Source organism: Magnolia sinica, chromosome 18, assembly GCF_029962835.1.
Source record: "Magnolia sinica isolate HGM2019 chromosome 18, MsV1, whole genome shotgun sequence".
NCBI lineage: Eukaryota > Viridiplantae > Streptophyta > Magnoliopsida > Magnoliales > Magnoliaceae > Magnolia > Magnolia sinica.
Genome location: NC_080590.1, coordinates 43,413,916 through 43,433,405, shown reverse-complemented (window position 1 = coordinate 43,433,405; position 19,490 = coordinate 43,413,916). Strand labels below are relative to the sequence as shown.

General features: G+C 37.8%; 1 protein-coding gene across 1 annotated transcript in view; it reads left to right on the top strand.

Annotated features, from left to right (window-relative positions):
- The first annotated feature begins 8,213 nt into the window (after positions 1 to 8,213).
- Positions 8,214 to 19,490, top strand: part of LOC131232786 (myosin-17-like) — a 46,440-nt gene continuing 35,163 nt past the window's right edge. Inside the window, exon 1 of the mRNA XM_058229268.1 lies at positions 8,214 to 8,519. Within this exon, the coding sequence (XP_058085251.1) occupies positions 8,517 to 8,519 (3 nt within the window). The 5' untranslated portion in view covers positions 8,214 to 8,516. The remainder of the gene's footprint in view (positions 8,520 to 19,490) is intronic.

The following is a 19,490-nucleotide window of genomic DNA, read 5'->3' as shown; positions in this document are numbered from 1 at the left end:
AATTTGTTTTAGAATTCTTCTGACTTCATTGAGAGTCTCTGATTTTTCTCTTAAGAAAGATACCCATGTATATCTGGTAAAATCATCAACAATAATTAGAAAATACTTCTTTTCACCTCTATTGTCCATTCTTGTTGGTCCAACCAAATCCATATGGAGCAGTTCAAGAGGTTTGGTTGTAGCTAAGGAGTTTAATTTCTTTTGACTACTCCTGATTTTCTTGCCAATTTGACATGCGCCACAAATCTTTTCTATCTTTTCAATTTGGGTAAGCCATGAATATAATCTCTTTTGCTTAATCTATAAAGATCTCTAAAGTTAACATGTCCACGACGTTTATGCCATCGTTCTATTTCGTCTGTTTGCACCATGTAACATGAAAAATTAGAATAGCATGAGTCATTAATAATATAGCAATTTTCAGAGGTCTTACAACCATTTAATATCACACTTCCCTTCTCATTTGTAATCTCACATCCATGATTTGTAAATTTTACACCATGTTTGTTATTTAAAATTTAAGATATGATTAGGAGGTTAGGTTTCAGACCTTCAACATGCAGTACATTTTCAAAGGGAGGAAGATTAGATAGTTGAACAGTACCTTGACCTATGATTCTGCAGTTGCTTCCATCTTCAAAAGTAACTGATCCGTCATTTACTTCTTTAAAGTTTGTGAATATCACTTTGTCACTTGTCATATGTCTTGAACATCCACTATCCAGGTACCATTTTGAATGGCTAGTGGCATTAAAGGTTGTGTGGGCAACAAAACATGTAACCTTTGGAACCCATTTCATTATGGTTATGGGTTTAGGAGTTCCATTGGATTTTCTCTGTTTTTAGGAGTTGGAATTTCTCCACATTCTATTAACTTCGATTCCATCTGAGTTGGATTTTAGAAGCTCTTTGAGTAAGTCTATGATTTTTTGACTAAAGGTGATTTATTATATCTTTGATTTCTATAGTTAATGACATCTGAGTTATTTTTAGGAACTTGAAGAGGTTTTGAAAATTTGAAATTATTTTGACCAAAATTTCTCAAATTCTTACCTTTATAGTTTGAGGATTCTCCTTTTTCGAATATAAGAGATGAATTCTTGTTTTTCTGAGAATTATTTTTGATATAGCCCATATCCAATTTGTCACCACATTTTCTGGATGAGGTTAACAATTTTTTCAGTTTTAGGTCTCCGTGGGCATATCTCCCAGTATCCTTAGAACTCAGAAGGGAAGAAACTTCGAGTTTTAGATTCTCGTTTTTAGTTTTGAGTTTTTCTAACTCTGAGATTTTGAAATTTAAGTCTAGTTTTATTTTTTCAAAACAATCTAAAAGATAAGATTTTTCTACAACATTTATTTTAAATTCTTCTTTTAGTTTAACATATTTCTCTCTTTAAATTTTCAGTTTGACAACAATTTTACAACTTTCCTTGGATAGGGCATTCTAGGTATCTTGAAGATCATCTTCATTTTCATTTTCAGGGTCACTCTTGAGATTTTTATAGTTATATATATTACAACTATCTGAGGAGGTGACTCTAGTTATAATCATCAGGGCTTTTACATCACTTGTTTTTTCTTGTTATGATTCATTAGACTCAGAAGAACTTTCAGAGCCAGATGATTCATCCCAAGTACCTACCATGCCCTTTCTTTTTTACTTATCTCTTTTATGACATTTATTCGCCAAGTGCTCGTATTCATTATAGTTGAAACATTGACTGTCTTTTATAGATTTCCAAGATCTAGATTTTCTATTTCTCTTGTTAAATGGTTTTTGAAAATCTGATCTTTTCTTGTTTTTAAAAATTCTGTAAGATTTCTTAGCTAATAATGCCATATCAACTTCTGTATCTTCAAAATCAGAATTAGCACAATTTTCTTTTGAAACAGATTTAGAATATTTAAGAGCAATAGACTTACCTTTAGGAGCTTTAAAATTTAACTCATATATTTGGAGAGAGCCAACTAACTCCTTAACCTTTATATAATCAGTATCTCTTAATTCCTGAATGACAGTTACTTTATAATTGAATTTCTCAGGAAGAGATCGTAATATTTTTGTACAGACCTTGTTTTCTGGGATTCCATCTCCTAGACCCCACATGGAATTTACTATATCATTTAGTTTCATATAGAAGTCCATGAAAGTTTCATTTTCTTTCATACAAATTCCCTTAAATCTAGTAGTGAGGATTTGAACTTTTGATTTCTTGACAATAGAAGTTCCTTCATGTGTCATTTCAATAATATTCCAAGCTTGTTTAGCTGTATCGCATGAAATAATTCTTTTGAATTCATCAGGCGATAAAGCACAAGTAATGACATTTAAGGCCTTAACATCAGTACTGCTTTCATTTTTCTGAGCTGCAGTCTATAGTTACAACAGGTACTCCATTGGAAAGTGAAGCGTCCTAATACTATGAGTGATGAAGAGTGGGATGAATTAGATCAAAAGGTAATTAACACAATTCATTTAAAGACTCTCCAACTTCCTCCATAATCCTGCGGTAGTTGCCCAACAAGTGGTATTAGAACAATTAAGTTATCAGGTTGGGGTTATGAAAGCATGGCATTAAATGTGATGAATGTTATGTTTGAGATGTGAAAATGAGAGCTTAATAGTCGGGGGGGGGGCATGAATAGGACTATGCCAAATAAAAAATTAAAGCATATAAATAATAAACAAATCTGAAATTGATTCAAACTAGTTTGTAGGACAACCTACACCCAAAACAAAGTTTAGGTTGAACAACCTGATTTTACGAACGTTTGTAAGAATTAAGATCTCAAACCAAACAAGAGAACGTAAACATATCTATTACAAACATTCACCACTTTTGCATAAATGAAATTACAAACATTCCCCACAAATGCAAAAAGAAAAGATTCACCACAAACACCAAGAATTATAGTGGTTTGGTGTGTACAACAATTGTTCTCAAACAACCACACACCTACTCCCCTCCCAAGATTACTAACCTCGTAATCTCGGCTATCACTATGAACAAGGTTTTCACATGGTCACTTTAAAACCTAATACAGTTGTGATTTTATCATGCTATTACAAATAAAGAAACCCCTCTCTGAGATTTTCAGGCTATCTCAGAAAAAAACCTCTAAATGAGATTTTTTGGCTATCATAATATAACCAAAATACAAAAGAAAGAATATACTTATCTTCACCTTGAAGACACATCTCTTAATGAAACCTGTAGAACCGCTTAGATTGTTCAATGTCTAGTCACATAAACAAGGGCTCTAGGTTCTAGATTGATTTTAAATCGATTCAAACCAAAGGCTACTTGTTTGAATTCCTCAATATCTCAAAGAATAGTATTTACTCTCTTTATAAAATGAAATTCAAAGAATAAAAGATCTAGGAATTAAAACAAATAAACAATTTATAAATTTATAAATACCGTGCAATAGCTTGATTATAATAGGGGCTTCTATCTCTCTTGATGATGGATTTGATGTTCTTGAATTGTATTTTCAGATTGAGAAAAAACCTCTATTTATAGATAAAAAAGTTGTTGCTTCGACTCGTCTAAGACATTCTTCCACTCGTCTAAGAACTGAATTTTATTCCAACAAATTTTCAATTTGAGCGCGATTGAATAAAATAGAACTTCGACTGGTCGAAGGCTCTGCTCGACTGGTCGAGGGCCTTGTTCGACTGGTTGAGGGTGCCAAAAATCTGAACTGATTCAGTTGCTAGACTTCGAGTCGAGCAACCCTTGACTAGTCGAAGGCCCCTCTGTGATTGGTCGAGCAGTCTGCTCGACTGGTCGAAGAAGTAAACTAGTCGAACTTAAGCCTAACAAAAGTATAAAAACTCATATAAGTTTGTCTTTTGAAAACACCTAAGTCTAAGGTCCTTCTAGGGTCTATTACACCTGAAAAGACTAAACATTGAAGTTTGAAACTTGTCCTTCTTCTTGATTCTTCAATAGAACGTGTAGTTGAAGATGGAGTTTGATCCTCTACTTGAAGTGTAGTAAAACTTGAAATTAGTAAAGCTTGAACTTTTCATCTTGATCTACTTCATAACTTGTACTTCAGTAAGGTCTTGAACCATAGTTGAACTTGCTTGACTTAAGACTTGAACTTTCTATCTTGATCCACATTAGACGGACCACTTCATAAGCTATTTTGTCTAAACGAAATTTGACAAACAGAGGTGTGCTTTATACAATATAACAGTGGCTAAGACATTCTGTAGATTATTTTTTCCTTGCCAAACATAGAGATGTCCATCGACAACACACCGCAGTGTCCAATTCTATCATTCACAATGGCTATTCGGTATATAAGCATATCTACAAATCTAAATAACTCCAAAGGACAAAGAAGCCAATACATTAAGGACCCTCGTTGGCATTTTCTTTTATAGAGTCATATCATTTAGCATAAAGAATACTTGCACAGCCTACCAACGAGCTATGCAAGTCATTTTCTAAAACATGATGCATAAACATACAGGGTGCTACGTTGGTGACATGGCAGTCTCACTTATGGCACATTTACAAGTGTAGCTTATGTGGCAGATGTGACACATGCCATACCTGTATACAAAAGATCAATATTCCTTCCTATACTTTATGAAAAATTAATTAAACAATGTATATTCAGATTGCCCAATCAACAACGGCAAAAAGTTTTTGGACAACCATATCTATGCTTTTATTAAAATTAGAGGCATATTTGAATAAGGGAGAGTTTGGATAGTAAGTTGCTTAAGATAAGTTACTTATTCCACAAGCAAATTATCTCAGTTTATACTTATTAAGAAAATAAGTATGTTTGGCTAACAACGTACTTATCGGGTTCTCTTCTCTTTTGTCTCTCCTGATACCTCTCTTCGGTAACTTATGAAAAATAGAAAAACTAATAAAAACTAACTGAAGTGCTTATGTACTTATAAGTAAAAAAAAGTTACTTATAACATTCATAAACTAAACTTAGCTGAAATAGGTCACTTATCTGCTGCTATAAGTCGAAAAAATTAATTATTTGGTGGTATCCAAAGAGGCCCAAAGTGTCGTTGGCAAACTATGAATATATTCTATTTAGATATAATTATCCAAATGGAACATTTTTGTACCCAAACGGCCACTTTGTGTGATGTAGAAAAGAGTACGGTGAATTCTAGGGAACATCATGCATTTCCATAGTTTAGATTCTCTTACACGACAAACGATGTGAGAGAAATACACGAATTGGACTTCCTGTCGAAGCAATAATCCTAAAATTTAAATTTATATTTTCATAATAACTTCAAAAAAAGATCATTAAAACATGATTAATATTTCCAATCCCACACCATTTATTAATGCAAAGGAAATGCATATTGCTTTTGGAAGATGGCATCTTGGTCTGCGCTGTACACACGGAACAAACGTACGAAGTTAATAACCATTCATCCTCTGGGCCCACCATAGATGATCACGTCCACAAAGCAGCGCGTTGGACGAACCCGATCCTTCCACCTATTTACAGGAAATAAGATGGTAAGAGGAAAAGTGGGCCACGGTTTCACATTCAACGGTGGGACTCACCAGCTAAAGTATTCCAATCTGACGGCTACAGTGCGACACGTGTAGGATTTTTGGGGTGTGGTCACCATTCATATGCCAACGTGCACGCGTGCCAGGCGTGCAGTTGCCTGTGCACTCTATAGTTCCCGTAGTCTATAAAAGTGAAGAACAAGGTTAGCCAATCTAGACCGTTGATCGGGTTGGTACTAACCAGGAACTATGCCTCAAAATTCCCAAGATGGGACAATCCCAGCCGTCTAATCGTTGACCTCAAATTGGCGGCTTGAAAAATAAAATAAGTTCACATTGATTGGCCGAATAGCCTGAAGGTTAAACGTATAAAACCTTCCAACTGGGGAAACTCCTCTGGGCATGGGCTGGAACGGACAGAGGATTGACTGGTGTACCACACACCACCGACCTGGCTGATGTGTTGACGTCACCAAGTTATATGGGTCCTGTCACGAGGTTTGTGTTATATCCAAACCGTCAGTACATTTTTTGATCTCGTGGTAAGGATTTATGCATAAAATAAGACAGATCCAAAGATTAAGTGGACCACAATTCAAAAAGCAGTGAGGGATTCAACATCTACCATTGAAACCCTTTTTGGGTCATAAAATTTTTAGATTAATATGATATTTATTTTTTCTACTCATCTATGTATGTGTGATCTTACAAATAGATTGGATGAAAAATAAGCATTATAGTGGGCCTTACGAATGTTTTACCCGTAAGAATCAATGTCCCACTGCTATCTGTGGTATCATCTACTTGGGCTTTTGATAAGACTTATTTTTGGCTCTAAAATGATCTTACGAAACGAATGAGCGGTCTGGATATAATAAATACATATGCATCAGTACATGTACGAACACCAGCCAGGTTGGTGGTGTGTGGTACACCAGTCAATTTGCTTCGTCTGGAACGGCCCACCTTTCCGTACAGTTAGCTTAGGATCACAGAGAGACGCGGATTAGATACTAGCAGGTTGAGCAGCGAGTTAGCTATGAAGTGACGTCACCAAGTTTTGTGAGCCCCACTATGATGTATATGTTGTATCCATATCGTTCATCCATTTTGAGATATCATTTTAGCATATAGGTTGATGAATTATGCTGATAAAAATCTGTAGTGGACCCTACCAAAGAAAACAATAGGGAGAGTGATTCCCACCATTGAAGCTATCCCAAGGCTCACCATCACGTTTATTTGAAATTGAACCTGTTCAAGAGTTGAAAAAGATATAAAAGAAAGGAAAACACAAATATCAGCCGGATCTAAAACTTTTATGGCCTTTAGTAGTTTTTAATGGCAGGCATCACTATCGCTACTCTTTCTTATATTGGGCCCATCGAAGCTTTGGATTTAACTTGTTCTTTGGATATTGGATTAAAATAATCTCCCGAAAGGGAGAGAAGGTGTGGATACAAAACATGCACCGTGGGGCCATGGAACTAGGTGACGTCAGTAGCGAGTCTCGCTACTCAACCTGTTAGTAGCTAACCGCGCCCATCGGACAGTCCCAGTTTTTTGCCACCCTTGTTTGAGGAGTTTCAACAACGTGAATATGTGGGGCCCATTGTGATGTGGATGTAAAATCTACTCCGTCCATCAGTTTGAAAGTTCATGTTAGGATGAGAGCCTAAAAATGAACCAGATCTAAGACCCAACCGTGCGACTCCATGAGAAAGAGTGGTGACTGAATGAACCATTCAAACTTAATGGGGCCCAGAAGTTTTTGATCCGCTGATATTTTTTTTAAGTTTTCCCTTCATTCCGGTGGGAATCACAATATGAACGGATTGGATGACATATAAACATCAAAACAAGCCCCAGGAAGTTTTCAATGATGGGAGTTTCCTGTGGTGTGGCCCACTTGCGTCTGTTTCATATTTAGGATCTTATCATAACGTGATCTGGAAAAACTGATGGACGGAGTGGATTTTACATGGACACGCTGTGGGCCCCACAGAGCTTCATACTACAGGAACTCTCAGGTGTTGCAAGAATCTTGTGTCCGGATCATAGTACACCTTGTTGTCTCAAAGCACGGAGGGGTAATATGGTCATTCTAAAACCGCAGCAACCGGAACAAAGCCGAACCGGTCGGGCTGTCCAAATCCTGGGCATTTCCGTAAATTAGCCCAAGATAACGCCCAAATTGAATACCCAAACAAATTGCCTAATAAATCACGAGTGATTATATGGCACGTTAACCGGCATCTTCGCAAACTGCACGCGGCTCTTCATTTCTGAAATGTCGAACGGATGAAACGGTAATCTGGACCATAGATCTGTAGTGTCCCACCGTAGATGACCCAAAATCCTAAAAAAATCCCTCATCGAATACAATAAAGACCACTTTTTCATCTGAATGCAGACTGTTATTGAATCTCTTTTCTTAACCGTCTATTTACAATCGATAATAAAAATATTTACAATTTTAAAATTTAGAAAATATAAATTTATGGTCCATCCAATGTGGTTCTGAGCTGATCAACCGTCTGGATTTTCGATCTAGGGGCCCCACTTTTCGGAAATGAAAACACGAGCGTAATGTGGAAACACACGGGTCGAGTACCGTAGTTATAATTACCCGCTTATGTCGTTTCTAGTAAGAAGCTTAGAAGCTGGTGTGGAGACCACGAATTCCTTTTGAGAGAGAGAGAGAGACAGAGAGAGAAGATTGCTTTTGGTAATCAACTCCAAAAACCCGTTTAAGAGAGAGAAAGAGAGATAGAGAGAGAGAGAGATTAGGCTGTGAAAGAAGGGGGCGAAGGGAGAAATCCATCAAACCCTCCTTTCATCCTTCTGCTTTTCCGATCTCTCTACCGAATCATTTCTCAGAACTCGGTTTCTCTCCCCCGATCTCAAATTTCTGGAGATTTTCATAAGATTTCGATTTTTCTCTCCCGCTTGGGATGACTTAGAACCAGATCCGTCTCCTCCTTTGGGATCTCCTTCCGAAGAATGGTACGTAATTCAGACACCTACCGTTTTCCTTTCTTCTTATGCTGATCAGATGCCTGTAGGATTTTTTTTATTTTTATTTATTTTCATTTCTTGAATTGGTTAAAGGCGTAATTTTTCCTCATGTAGCTGCGATTATAGGGAAGAGTTTCCAACTGCATGGTGGACTAGATATTCTTTTGATATTTGATTTTCAAAGTCGCGCTGCCTGTTGACTCTTGGATTCATGTGATTTTGTTCCGAAATAAGACAATAGTGTCAGTTGTTTGTGTCTAAGTAGAAACGCAGATCAAGTGCTTGGCAGATTAGATTACCATTGTCTGGGGGTGCGTGTTTTGTGTTTGGAAGGTGAGAATTAGGATGGTTTATACTTGAACTTTAATACTCTCAGAATGAAAGCATGCTTCTATGTTCGTTCAAGAGCACCCATATCTTTTCAGAGTATAGACGTTGGTACGACAGGAGGTTTGCAAATCCTCGAGCGGCACATCATAATTTTACGCTAACCTCAGCGTACCATCAGAGAGACTCAGCACCACAAATTAACCCGTGGTTGAAGAATTAGGCGATCAAGAAAGTCCTCCCCCTGAACTGGAGAAACTGTCTGAAGACCCTCGATTTCCTTTTCATTAAAGTCTCCAGGTTTCACCCTATCAGGAATGAAGGCCTGTGCGACACCCGGCGTTAACACTCCCAAATCTTGACTTACTAATACCTGTCGTACAACTCAGGTAATGTGAATACACCTGACGGCGAAAGCATACAAACATAGTGACACTTCGATTGCTTAGATGACGGGTGATAGGGTATGTTGTTTCAAGAGCACCCATATCTTTTCTTTAATAGTGGGAAGGAATAGGATGAGAGTTCACACCATCTCTTTGTTGGGATCGATGTGCTAATCTACTGATGGGAAATTGTGGGATATTTACTAGAAATAATTTTATTTTGGGTTGAGAAAAAAGATTAAGAAAACTTAATATTGCATATTGGTTCTGGTAATTGTGGGCAGGAAGCTTGCGTGAGGCTGTAGTTAGCTCTTGTGATGGTGCATTTGATGGTAGAAAGCCTATGATGAGTCGTAACTTTTATGGGGGATTGGGAGAAATCTTCCCCTAATCTCTTGCTCTAGTCGCAGTCCCAATTAAGCATGTGCATTTACTGAGGTTGTAAAAGTTGGAGCCATGGCGTTTGTTACCTTGTTATAGTAAGTCCGTAGGTATTTGGAGGTCTTATGATGTATGCAATCATAGTTTATACAGGCTGAAATGAAGGCAAGCTTGATTTCTAAAAATTCAGTTGCAATGTATCCAATTTCAGTTGCTGCTGCTTATTTTGTGGGTCTAAAGAGTTCCAGTTCAATTTGCCATTATAGAGAACAGATTTACCTTTTCTTTTCCCACCTTATGTGAGAGAAGGGGGTGATTCAGTATTGTGGTGGAAATTGCTGATTCAGTTGTAGTTGTGCAATAGATTTTTTGCAGTTTACTATTTGTCTATCTCCAATTCCATGCTCTGGTTGTGGATGAATTGGAAAAGATCCAAATAGTTCCCTGTAGAGAAGGCAAGATGGTCAAGGAGGTTCACCTTTTTCATTGGGATGTGTGTTGTTAGAGCATGTTAGAATATAGGATTTGTATCTACAGCTGTACATACTACAAATACGTATATGAATAAGAATATGTACGAAAGCTGGGCAGGTGGGTTTCAGGATGGTAGCAGGGTACTGGATGGGTGATGGATGTCAACAGATCCAGTAATCTGTTTGTAGATGGCGCGATGAGTCCAGGTGCAGAAGGGGTTTGGGATGATCCTGAGTTTAGGATGGGTTCTGGGTCGTGATACAAATCAGAAAGACCGAAAAATGAAGGTGTTCCGTATTCGTTATGATATGGCTGTAAAGGCTGATATGTATCTGTAACGGTCATGACCGTAACGTAATACGGGGGTGAAATGGGGTAGTAAGTTTTTTAGAATTGTACCTACCGTTATAGGGGCTGCAATGGCTGTTACGGGGCATAACGACTGTTACCCCTGTAAAGGTAAAAAAACAGTGACTTTTTCCTATTTAAATCCATTTCTTCATCATTTTTCTACTTTTCTCATTCCAAAACCTTTCTTAGATTATTCTACAGCAGATTTCAACCACTCTTGCTATAGTTTTTAGGATTAAAACCATAAATTGAAGTAATTTGGATGAATAGAACTTCGAGGGCCATTTTTTCAAAAAATTGAAAAAGTAGGATTTATGCTCTCTCTCTCTCTCTCTCTCTCTCTCTCTCTCTCTTTCTCGTCTTTCTTTCTTTCAATTCCTTGTCCTAATGCTTGATTGTGATGTATAAACATTAGAGATACATAACCATGTTCATAAATTCACTAGACATCTAGATACAACACTCTCACTTAAGAGTGGACTGTTACGCTACCATAAACATGTTCAAAATAAAAAAAAAGAATACATATTTAGAATATTTATATTATTCTAAAATTTTTAGATATTATTCTAGACTTTTTTGGAAAATATTTTTTTTCAACCGTTACAAGGGTCGTATTGGCCGTTACACCCAATACCTGTATCGGTAACGGTGCTAATCGTTATGGCCACCATCACCGATACAGGATACCTTGTGAAAAATTCATCGATGCTAGTGGAGTTGTGGAGATGTTGGAAAGTAAAGGTTTTTTAAATCTAGACGTTAAGAGATATTGGGTGTGGGAGACAAGTTTGAGGAACAAACAACTCGAATTTGAGGAACATAGCCTAGATCTGAGTGCTAAAGAATAAATGGCCTGGATCTGAGATTTGTAGTAGACGGTTGATACTATTGGTGATTGTAGATGGATTCCGGGGACATTGTATCGGACAGGCAGAATCCGGGGTCATAGATGATGGATACAGGATACCTTGTGAAAAATTCATCGATGCTAGTGGAGTTGTGGAGATGTTGGAAAGTAAAGGTTTTTTAAATCTGGGCGTTAAGAGATATTGGGTGTGGGAGACAAGTTTGAGGAACAAACAACTCGAATTTTAGGAACATAGCCTAGATCTGAGTGCTAAAGAATAAATGGCCTGGATTTGAGATTTGTAGTAGACGGTTGATACTATTGGTGATTGCAGATGGATTCCGGGGACATTGTATCAGACAGGCAGAATCCGGGGTCATAGATGATGGATGGTTGAAATCTGATGACTGTATTTTGTTGCAATGTTTAGGATTAAAGCTCCTGCTCCGATACTATTATAGATTTAAGAACTACATTGTGAATTGTCGTGTGTTATTTCGTTGGAAATGATAAGAAAATGTACGAGAGCTAGGAATCTTAACAGATAGACATGTATCCATCCATTTCCATCCATATACCATCTATGATGAGGACATCCGAGCACCTTACAGAGTATACCAGAGGAAGAGGAGACCAGCTCCAGTTTCACTTTGGTTTGGTGACCACTACATGGGCCTAGGGGGGCCACATTGTAGACCCTATGTGCATGGTTGTGCATCTTCGAAGACCCTACACTAGGAAGATGCATGTGGGTTGCTTATTGATGAGTTTGATCCGTTGGATCACAAGGTACACGTCGATCGGACGGTTGGATCTTGAGGACGCTTTGATCAGACGGTTGGATCATTGTGATCTTAGATCACATTGATTGTAGACTTTAGGATGTTTTAGATTTATTTCTTTTATTTAGTTGATTATTCATGTTGGATTTATTTTGATATTTTATTGAGATTAGCAAACAAATGTTATTTTGTTGAGCGTCCTTATGTGAGGATTTTCATCTGAGAGCGCCTTTTTGTAAAAAGTCCCTCTTGAGATTATAAAAGCCTTGACGTCCAACCCTAGCCCATTATTGAACGTTTTGAATAAAAAAAAAAACTCTCTTTTGCTTTGAGATAGAAAATCTTATGTGAATGTAGATTGATAGTGTGATGCCAAGGTGTGAAGCTTAATCTGTCCTCTTTGTTTCTCTTTGAAAATGTATTTCTCTCTTGTCTTTCTTATCTTCTTCTCAAATCCTTCTTTTCTTATACTTTCCTTCTCCAAACCCTAAATCTTCTAAACCTAAACCCACTACCCCAAACTTATATTTTCATATTCCTCACTCCACTAAACCCAACCCAACCCATCATCATCGGCCCCTACATGTACGGACTACCTGTCTGTACTAGTTAGTCCGTATGGCTGTACGAATAGGGCCGTACAACCCTACGGTCAGCCCCTTCTCTCCGTTTTTCTTTCCTTTCTTCAACTCATCTTCCTATCCCTTAAACCCTAGCCTAAAACCCTAACTCCTATTCACATATAAACCATAGGTCTTTTAATTTTCCCCAAGCTCTAATCCCTAATTCCTTGTGAAACCGTAAGTCTTAATTCCATATAAAATCCTAAATTCCCAAATCCTTCAAAGCCCTAATTCCTTTCAAATCCGTAACTCTAGATTCTCATATCCCTAATCCTAGAAAGACCAAATCAGCCCCTTTGAATTAAGACCTAAGCCTATGCTAAAGTGGAAGTTCTACCTTCCATTGATCTGTTGAAATTCATATTTTATATGGTTTAGTTTATTGTGGGATTGTGATTTAGATTGAAATCTGAATTTTATTGTTTATTTGATTTCTTAAATTTGTGGCAGGCAGTGTTCGAAATATCGATATCGTGTTACGTATCGCATTCTTGGGATACGGATACATATCGGTTATCGCATGGGATATATTAGTAGCATCGTGTAATGTATCGCTGTCAGTGTTCGAAATATCGGTATCGCACAATGTATCGCACCCTTGAGATACAGATACGTATCGGTTATCGCATGGGATATATCGTTTGTATCGCATAGTTTATCGCACTTTTTGGGAAACATGGGGAAACATGGGGAAACATTGGGAAAATGGTTGAATTTTTTAATGAAACTTTGGGGATTGTTAAAAAACCCCTTAATACACACTTTTAAATCATAACATCTCAAAAAAAATATACACATAATAAGTTTCCTTTGTATAGGGTCCTAAGTTATGCGATGTTTAACTGAACTAATGCAACTATATTTAAATTGGATGCATGATATTTATAAATATATCGTAGTCATGTATTAAAACACAACCAATTTATTGAAAAGACAAAGAATAACTTAAAGAAGTAAATTTTGAGAAATATACTTATGATTGATGGGGACATGAAGTGACGTCACCAAGTTCTGAAGGGCCCACCATGATGTATGTGTTGTATCCACACCGTCCATCCATTTGAAGATATCATTTTAGGCCATGAGAAAAAGAATGAGTTAGATCCAAAGCTCGAGTGGACCCCACCACAGAAAATAGTGGAGAGAGTGACACCCACCATTAAAAATTTCTAGGGGCCACAAAAGTCTTTGATCAAGCTGAAAGTTGTTTTTTCCCTTTTTTCATGTGTCTTAACTTATAAATAGGTTGGATCTCAGATAAACATCACAGTGGACCCATGATCAGGGTTTCAATGGTGGGCGTCCCTCTCTCCACTGTTTTCTATGGTGGGATCCACTCCAAATTTGGATCTAACCCATTCTTTATCTCATGCCGTAAAATGATTTGGCAAAAGGGATGGACGGTGTAGATGCAATACATCATGGTGGGCCCCACAGAACTCGGTGACGTTACTTTAGTAGCCGGTCTGGCTACGTGTCCTAAGAATCCAAGGACGCGGATTTCCTGCGCAAGCCATTTGCAGGAAGTTCCAGCGCTGAAAATTTAAGTGCGGCCCAACGTGATGTTTGTGAGTAATCCACTCTGTTCATCCATTTTTTGAGATCATTTTAGAACAAAGAGCCAAAAATGAACAGGATCCAATTTTCAAATGGGCTGAAAATGTAAGGATTGAACATCCACCGTAGAAATATTCGTGTGCCCATAAAAGTTTTGAATCAGGTTAATATTTGGGATTTCAGTTCATCTCAGCTCCATGGGCCCCACCATAATGTATTTGTTTCATCCATTCCGTTCATCCATTTTTACGGATCATTTTAGTGCTTGATTCAAAAAATTATAGGGATATGATCTCATGTGGACCACACCACAGGAAAACAATAATGATTGGATATACACCATTAAAATCCTCCTAAGGCCCACTGTACTGTTTATTTGACATCCAATCTGTTGATTGGGTCATAAAGACCCAGATGAAGGGAAAAAATAAATATCTGGTTGGATGACAAACAAACATCACTGTGGGCCTTAAAAAGGTTTCAACGGTAGAAATTAACAGTTCCACTATTTCTTGTGGTATGGTCCACTTGAGTTGTGGATATGTATCAATTTTGGGCTGAACACCTAAAATGATCAGTAAAAACGGATGGATGGCATGGATAAACCACATGCAATCACTGTGGCCCAACAGAGTTTACTCGGTACGAGCGTACCACGTCGCCCGTCATTGACGGAAACGGATTGGCTACTCCACCAGCCAATGGCTGATGGTCGGTGCTCTGTGGGCCCACCATGATGTATGTGTTTCATCCATTCTGTCCATATATTTTTATATATCATTTTAGGATATTAAAAAAAAAGAGGATATATTCCAATATCAACTGGGCCACATTACAGGTAACAGTGTGAAATGAACGTTGACCATTAAAAACTTTTTGGGGTCCATAAAAGTATTAGATCTAGTTGATATTTCTTTTTTCCCTTCATCTGGGTCTTTATGACCTAATCAACAGATTTGATGTCAAATAAACAGTACAGTGGGCCTTAGGAACATTTAAATGATGGATATCCAATCACTATTGTTTTCCTTTGGTGTGGTCCACTTGAGATTTATATCTCTCTAGTTTTTTGGATAAAGCCATAAAATAATCTTTAAAAATTTATGAACGGAATGGATGAAATAAATACATTATTGTGGGGCCCACAGAGCACCGACCATCATCCGTGGGCTGGTGTCAGGGAAGTATCCAAATCTGTTTCCGTAATTGACGGCCCCAATGCCACGTGACCAACTTACCTGGGTCCCACTAAGATGTATTTTTTGCATCCACACCGTCTATACATTTGAAGAGATCATTTTATGGCATGAGCCAAAAAATGGGTCAGATCCAGAGCTCGAGTGGACCCCACCATAGAAAACAGTGGAAAGAGTGACTCCGTTAAGGTAGGCCCTTAAAATTCTTAAATTTATATATCAACCCCTTAAATTAAAAAGGAAACCGGATGGACGGCGTGGATAGACTACATACATTAAAGGTTGGCCCAACTGAGTTTACTGAGTACGATAAGAGCGTACTTCGTAACCCACCGCACGATCGAAACACCTTTTCACCCCATTTCCACGCCCTTCTTCTTCGTTTTCCCTCTCCTTCACGCCCGCAGAGATTCCGACGATCGCGGCGGCGACGATTCTCGTTCCGGAGGAAGGGATTCCTCAATCTGGCCCGATTTCTCGCTGGAATCTCCGAGAAATCTCCACAGATATATCGTAATGGACCACCTCCGATCACCAATCTTCGCTGGTACTCTCCGATTTCGTTCTTTTTTTTTTTTTTTAAATCTAATTCAATTTTTTTTTATTCTCCACCTATGCGCATGGCGATATCGCACGATATATCGTGCGATATCTGAATTTTTGCATTTTTGGTATCTTCCGGGCATTATCGCCCGGGTATCGTCTCGTTGGGGCTCGAAAACGATAATATCGGTCGATATATCGGCCGATAGTATCGATATTTCGAACACTGATCGCTGTTGTTGGAAACATGGGGAAACATTGGGAAATTGTTTGAATTTTTCGATGAAACTTCGGTGATTGTTAAAAAAGACATCAATATAGACTTATAAATCAAAATATTACAAAAAACAAGTACACATAATAGGTTTTCTTTGTATGGGGTCCTAATCTATGCGTTGTCTAATTGAATTGATACAAGTATATTCAATGTCTACTCATATAATTTATAAATGTAAGAAGACGTATGGAAACACAAGCTATACATTCAAAAGCAAAAGAAGAATCACTAGATTAGGTTACAAACATTTTTAATGTGATGTTTGAACACAGATTGCAAACGATTTGCGAAAAATTGGAAAATTTTGTTTTTTTTTTAATTTTTCACAACTCAGCTCATCTCCTCCAAATCTCGAAATCGAAGCTTCCAATCCATGATTTTTCATGTTCTACATGAAAATCATGAATTTGTAATAATTTGACACTAATTTAACATGAATTACATAAAATAAGAGCATCGAAATTCAAAAATGCTCACTAGATCGAATATGTGGGATATATCGCACTACTTGTGCGTTTTGTATCGCACTGGTGGGATACAAGATATATCGGCCGATATCGTCGATATTTAAAACAATGGTGGCAGGCTAGTATATCTTTTACTTTCAATTGCTCTTTAATCCTTTTATAATTTCTTTGCATCATATTTAAGTATAGATCATGCGTCCTGCATCAATCTATAGTATGTACAACTGTACATGTAACTTCATTTCTATACTCTAACATACTCCCAAGTCTCTTACATGTGTTAACTAAGAAATATCGATGCTATTGGAATTTGGAATTTGCAGAACTTTAACAGTCTTGTTGGTTGAGAATAGTGAACCTTCACATTGAACTATATTTTGAAATTTTTAGAGCTATATAACAAGCGAGGTAGGCTCATGTGCTTGGCCAAATGGAAATCTATTGGCTATGCTATGTGGAAATGTTGGCACTTTGCATGCCATTGGTTTGAAAATCTTATGATTTAGGGTGTGAATCTTAAAATTCAAATAGGATCTTGTCGGAATCTTGAATCTTGTGCTCAGATCCATTTCTTCAAAAATCTTAATTGAATCTTACAGATTTGTGGTGAATCCTACAATGCATTATTTGACTTTTTGGGTGGATCGCATTGTTGATATGATTCATTCAAAACTGAGCTAAAATATAACACCCCCAAATCCCACAAAAAAAAAAAAAAAAAAAACCTACAAGCCTTGTTGGAACCTGTGAATAAGTGGAATCTTGAATGGTGTGTTTTCTCATTTGAGAGATTAGGATATTCAAGAATCTTGTCATGTGTGAACTACGAAGCGGTTCTCAAATTATCCAAGAAATGGAACTTATCTATTTCTCATTATAAGGTGGTAGTTTTACTTGGTTTAATAACCAAGAGAATCTTGTTAAGAGCGGGTTGTTTTTATTTCTAGCATCTGCTCAATGCGAGGATCATTTCACTGCATCTCTACGTCAATCCTTCTAAAGCTAACTTGACTTCCAAGGAGTTCCATGGAGCAATTTGCCGTTATTTTGGTAAGTGTAGAAATATTGTGGAGGTAGAAATCTTGTGCTCTGTGGCTGAAGGGGATGACCATCATTTTTTCACAAGATTGCAAATGTGAGATCTAAGAAGTACTGATAATAAAAATTCATGGTTGGGAAGAGGCCGAGTGAAGATGCTTCAAAGGTGGGGATCTCCATGGGTGTTCCTCATGAAGCTATATATAATTTATTATCATCGGACATCTTGTCTCTATATTCTTTCGTGTGATGCTCTTGCCAATTGAAGAAAAAGAGTATGTGGAGAGAGAGATGCAATGTGGATTGACTTGATCACAAGTGTATCCCATATGTCCCACATGGGCCCTACATGGGCACACGAGTGGGTTCTCATGGGCAAATTCATAATAGCTTAAGTACTAGTGTCAATTTGCACAAGGGACCTTGTGGTTCACATGCATGGTAGCTTTAAGTACCGGTTTTTATTTGCTTTCGCTTATTTTCCTTTAAGCCTTGTCTTGACCCAGACACTCCTGCTCAAAATCATAGTAAAATAAGAAAGGAGGGTAGTCTTTTCATTAGTATTAGTGTCTTGTTTCCACTCTAGCAATTAATTAAGACTTGTTGGCCATGTGGCCTTTGCCGTTTCAAGATTTATTTATTTTTTTTAATGCAATCATAAAAAATGATTGAGTTTGAAACCCAATCCATTACATCCAATATAGCCTGTTCAAAAACCTCCACAGTACCCTATTAAGATTGCGGAAGCATCGGTTATGCCTCTCTCCTCATAAGGCCTAAAGCCCGGCCAACAAAGCCAATCTCCATAATTTCCTTCCTTTTTTTTTTCCCACCCCACCCCCATGCCAAAGGATGAAAGAAAGCCTTGTATTGACTTGGCATCACCCAGGCCACACCGAAGATAGCCAAAAAACTCTCCCTTATCTCCTTAGCAAAAGGGCAATGAATGAAGAGGTAGTCGACTAATTCCTGACTTCGTATACAAACCAAGCATACGTTGGTGATCAACATACTCTTCCTGAAATTATCAATCGTGAGCACTTTATTCGATCCTACCAACCATGCTAGTGTTGTAACCTTGGGAGGGGCCTTGCAGAACCAAAGGAAAGAGGTGCGCGCTACTATCTTGCTTGAAGAAGATTCAAGAAGAAATTGTAGAAGGATCGAACTGAGAATTGCCTAGACTTGTCTTTGTACGAGACCATTGAATCTGTAGCTATCACAAAAGGACTAGCAGTAAGAAGCAAAGCCGCTTCGACAAGATAATGAACTCAACCTCTTCCTCTTCCAAAAGGTTCTTACGGCAAGGAGGGAACCGGGCACCGAAGTAACATCTGCATTTGGTGACAATCTAGCCAACCTCAGATGGTCTTTACGTGGAACCCTATCGCCTAGCCAAACATTCTCCCAATACCTGATTACTTTTCCGTCACCCAAATAGAACCCAATCCTCTCCTTAAACCTCTCTCCCATATTAGAGATTGCTTTCCACATCCCCTGTAGCCATTTATAGAGAAGAATCTACCCACACCCCTATATTTCCTAGTAATAACTTCCTTCCAAAGGCCACCCTCCTCCGTTCTAAATTTGCGAAGCCATTTGATAAAAAACGCATCATTCACAACCTTCAATTTCCTTAAGAAGGTACCCCCCTTCCCTAATCGGTTTACAAACTTGTTCTTTTCATCTGCCCCTTGCCACCAGAAG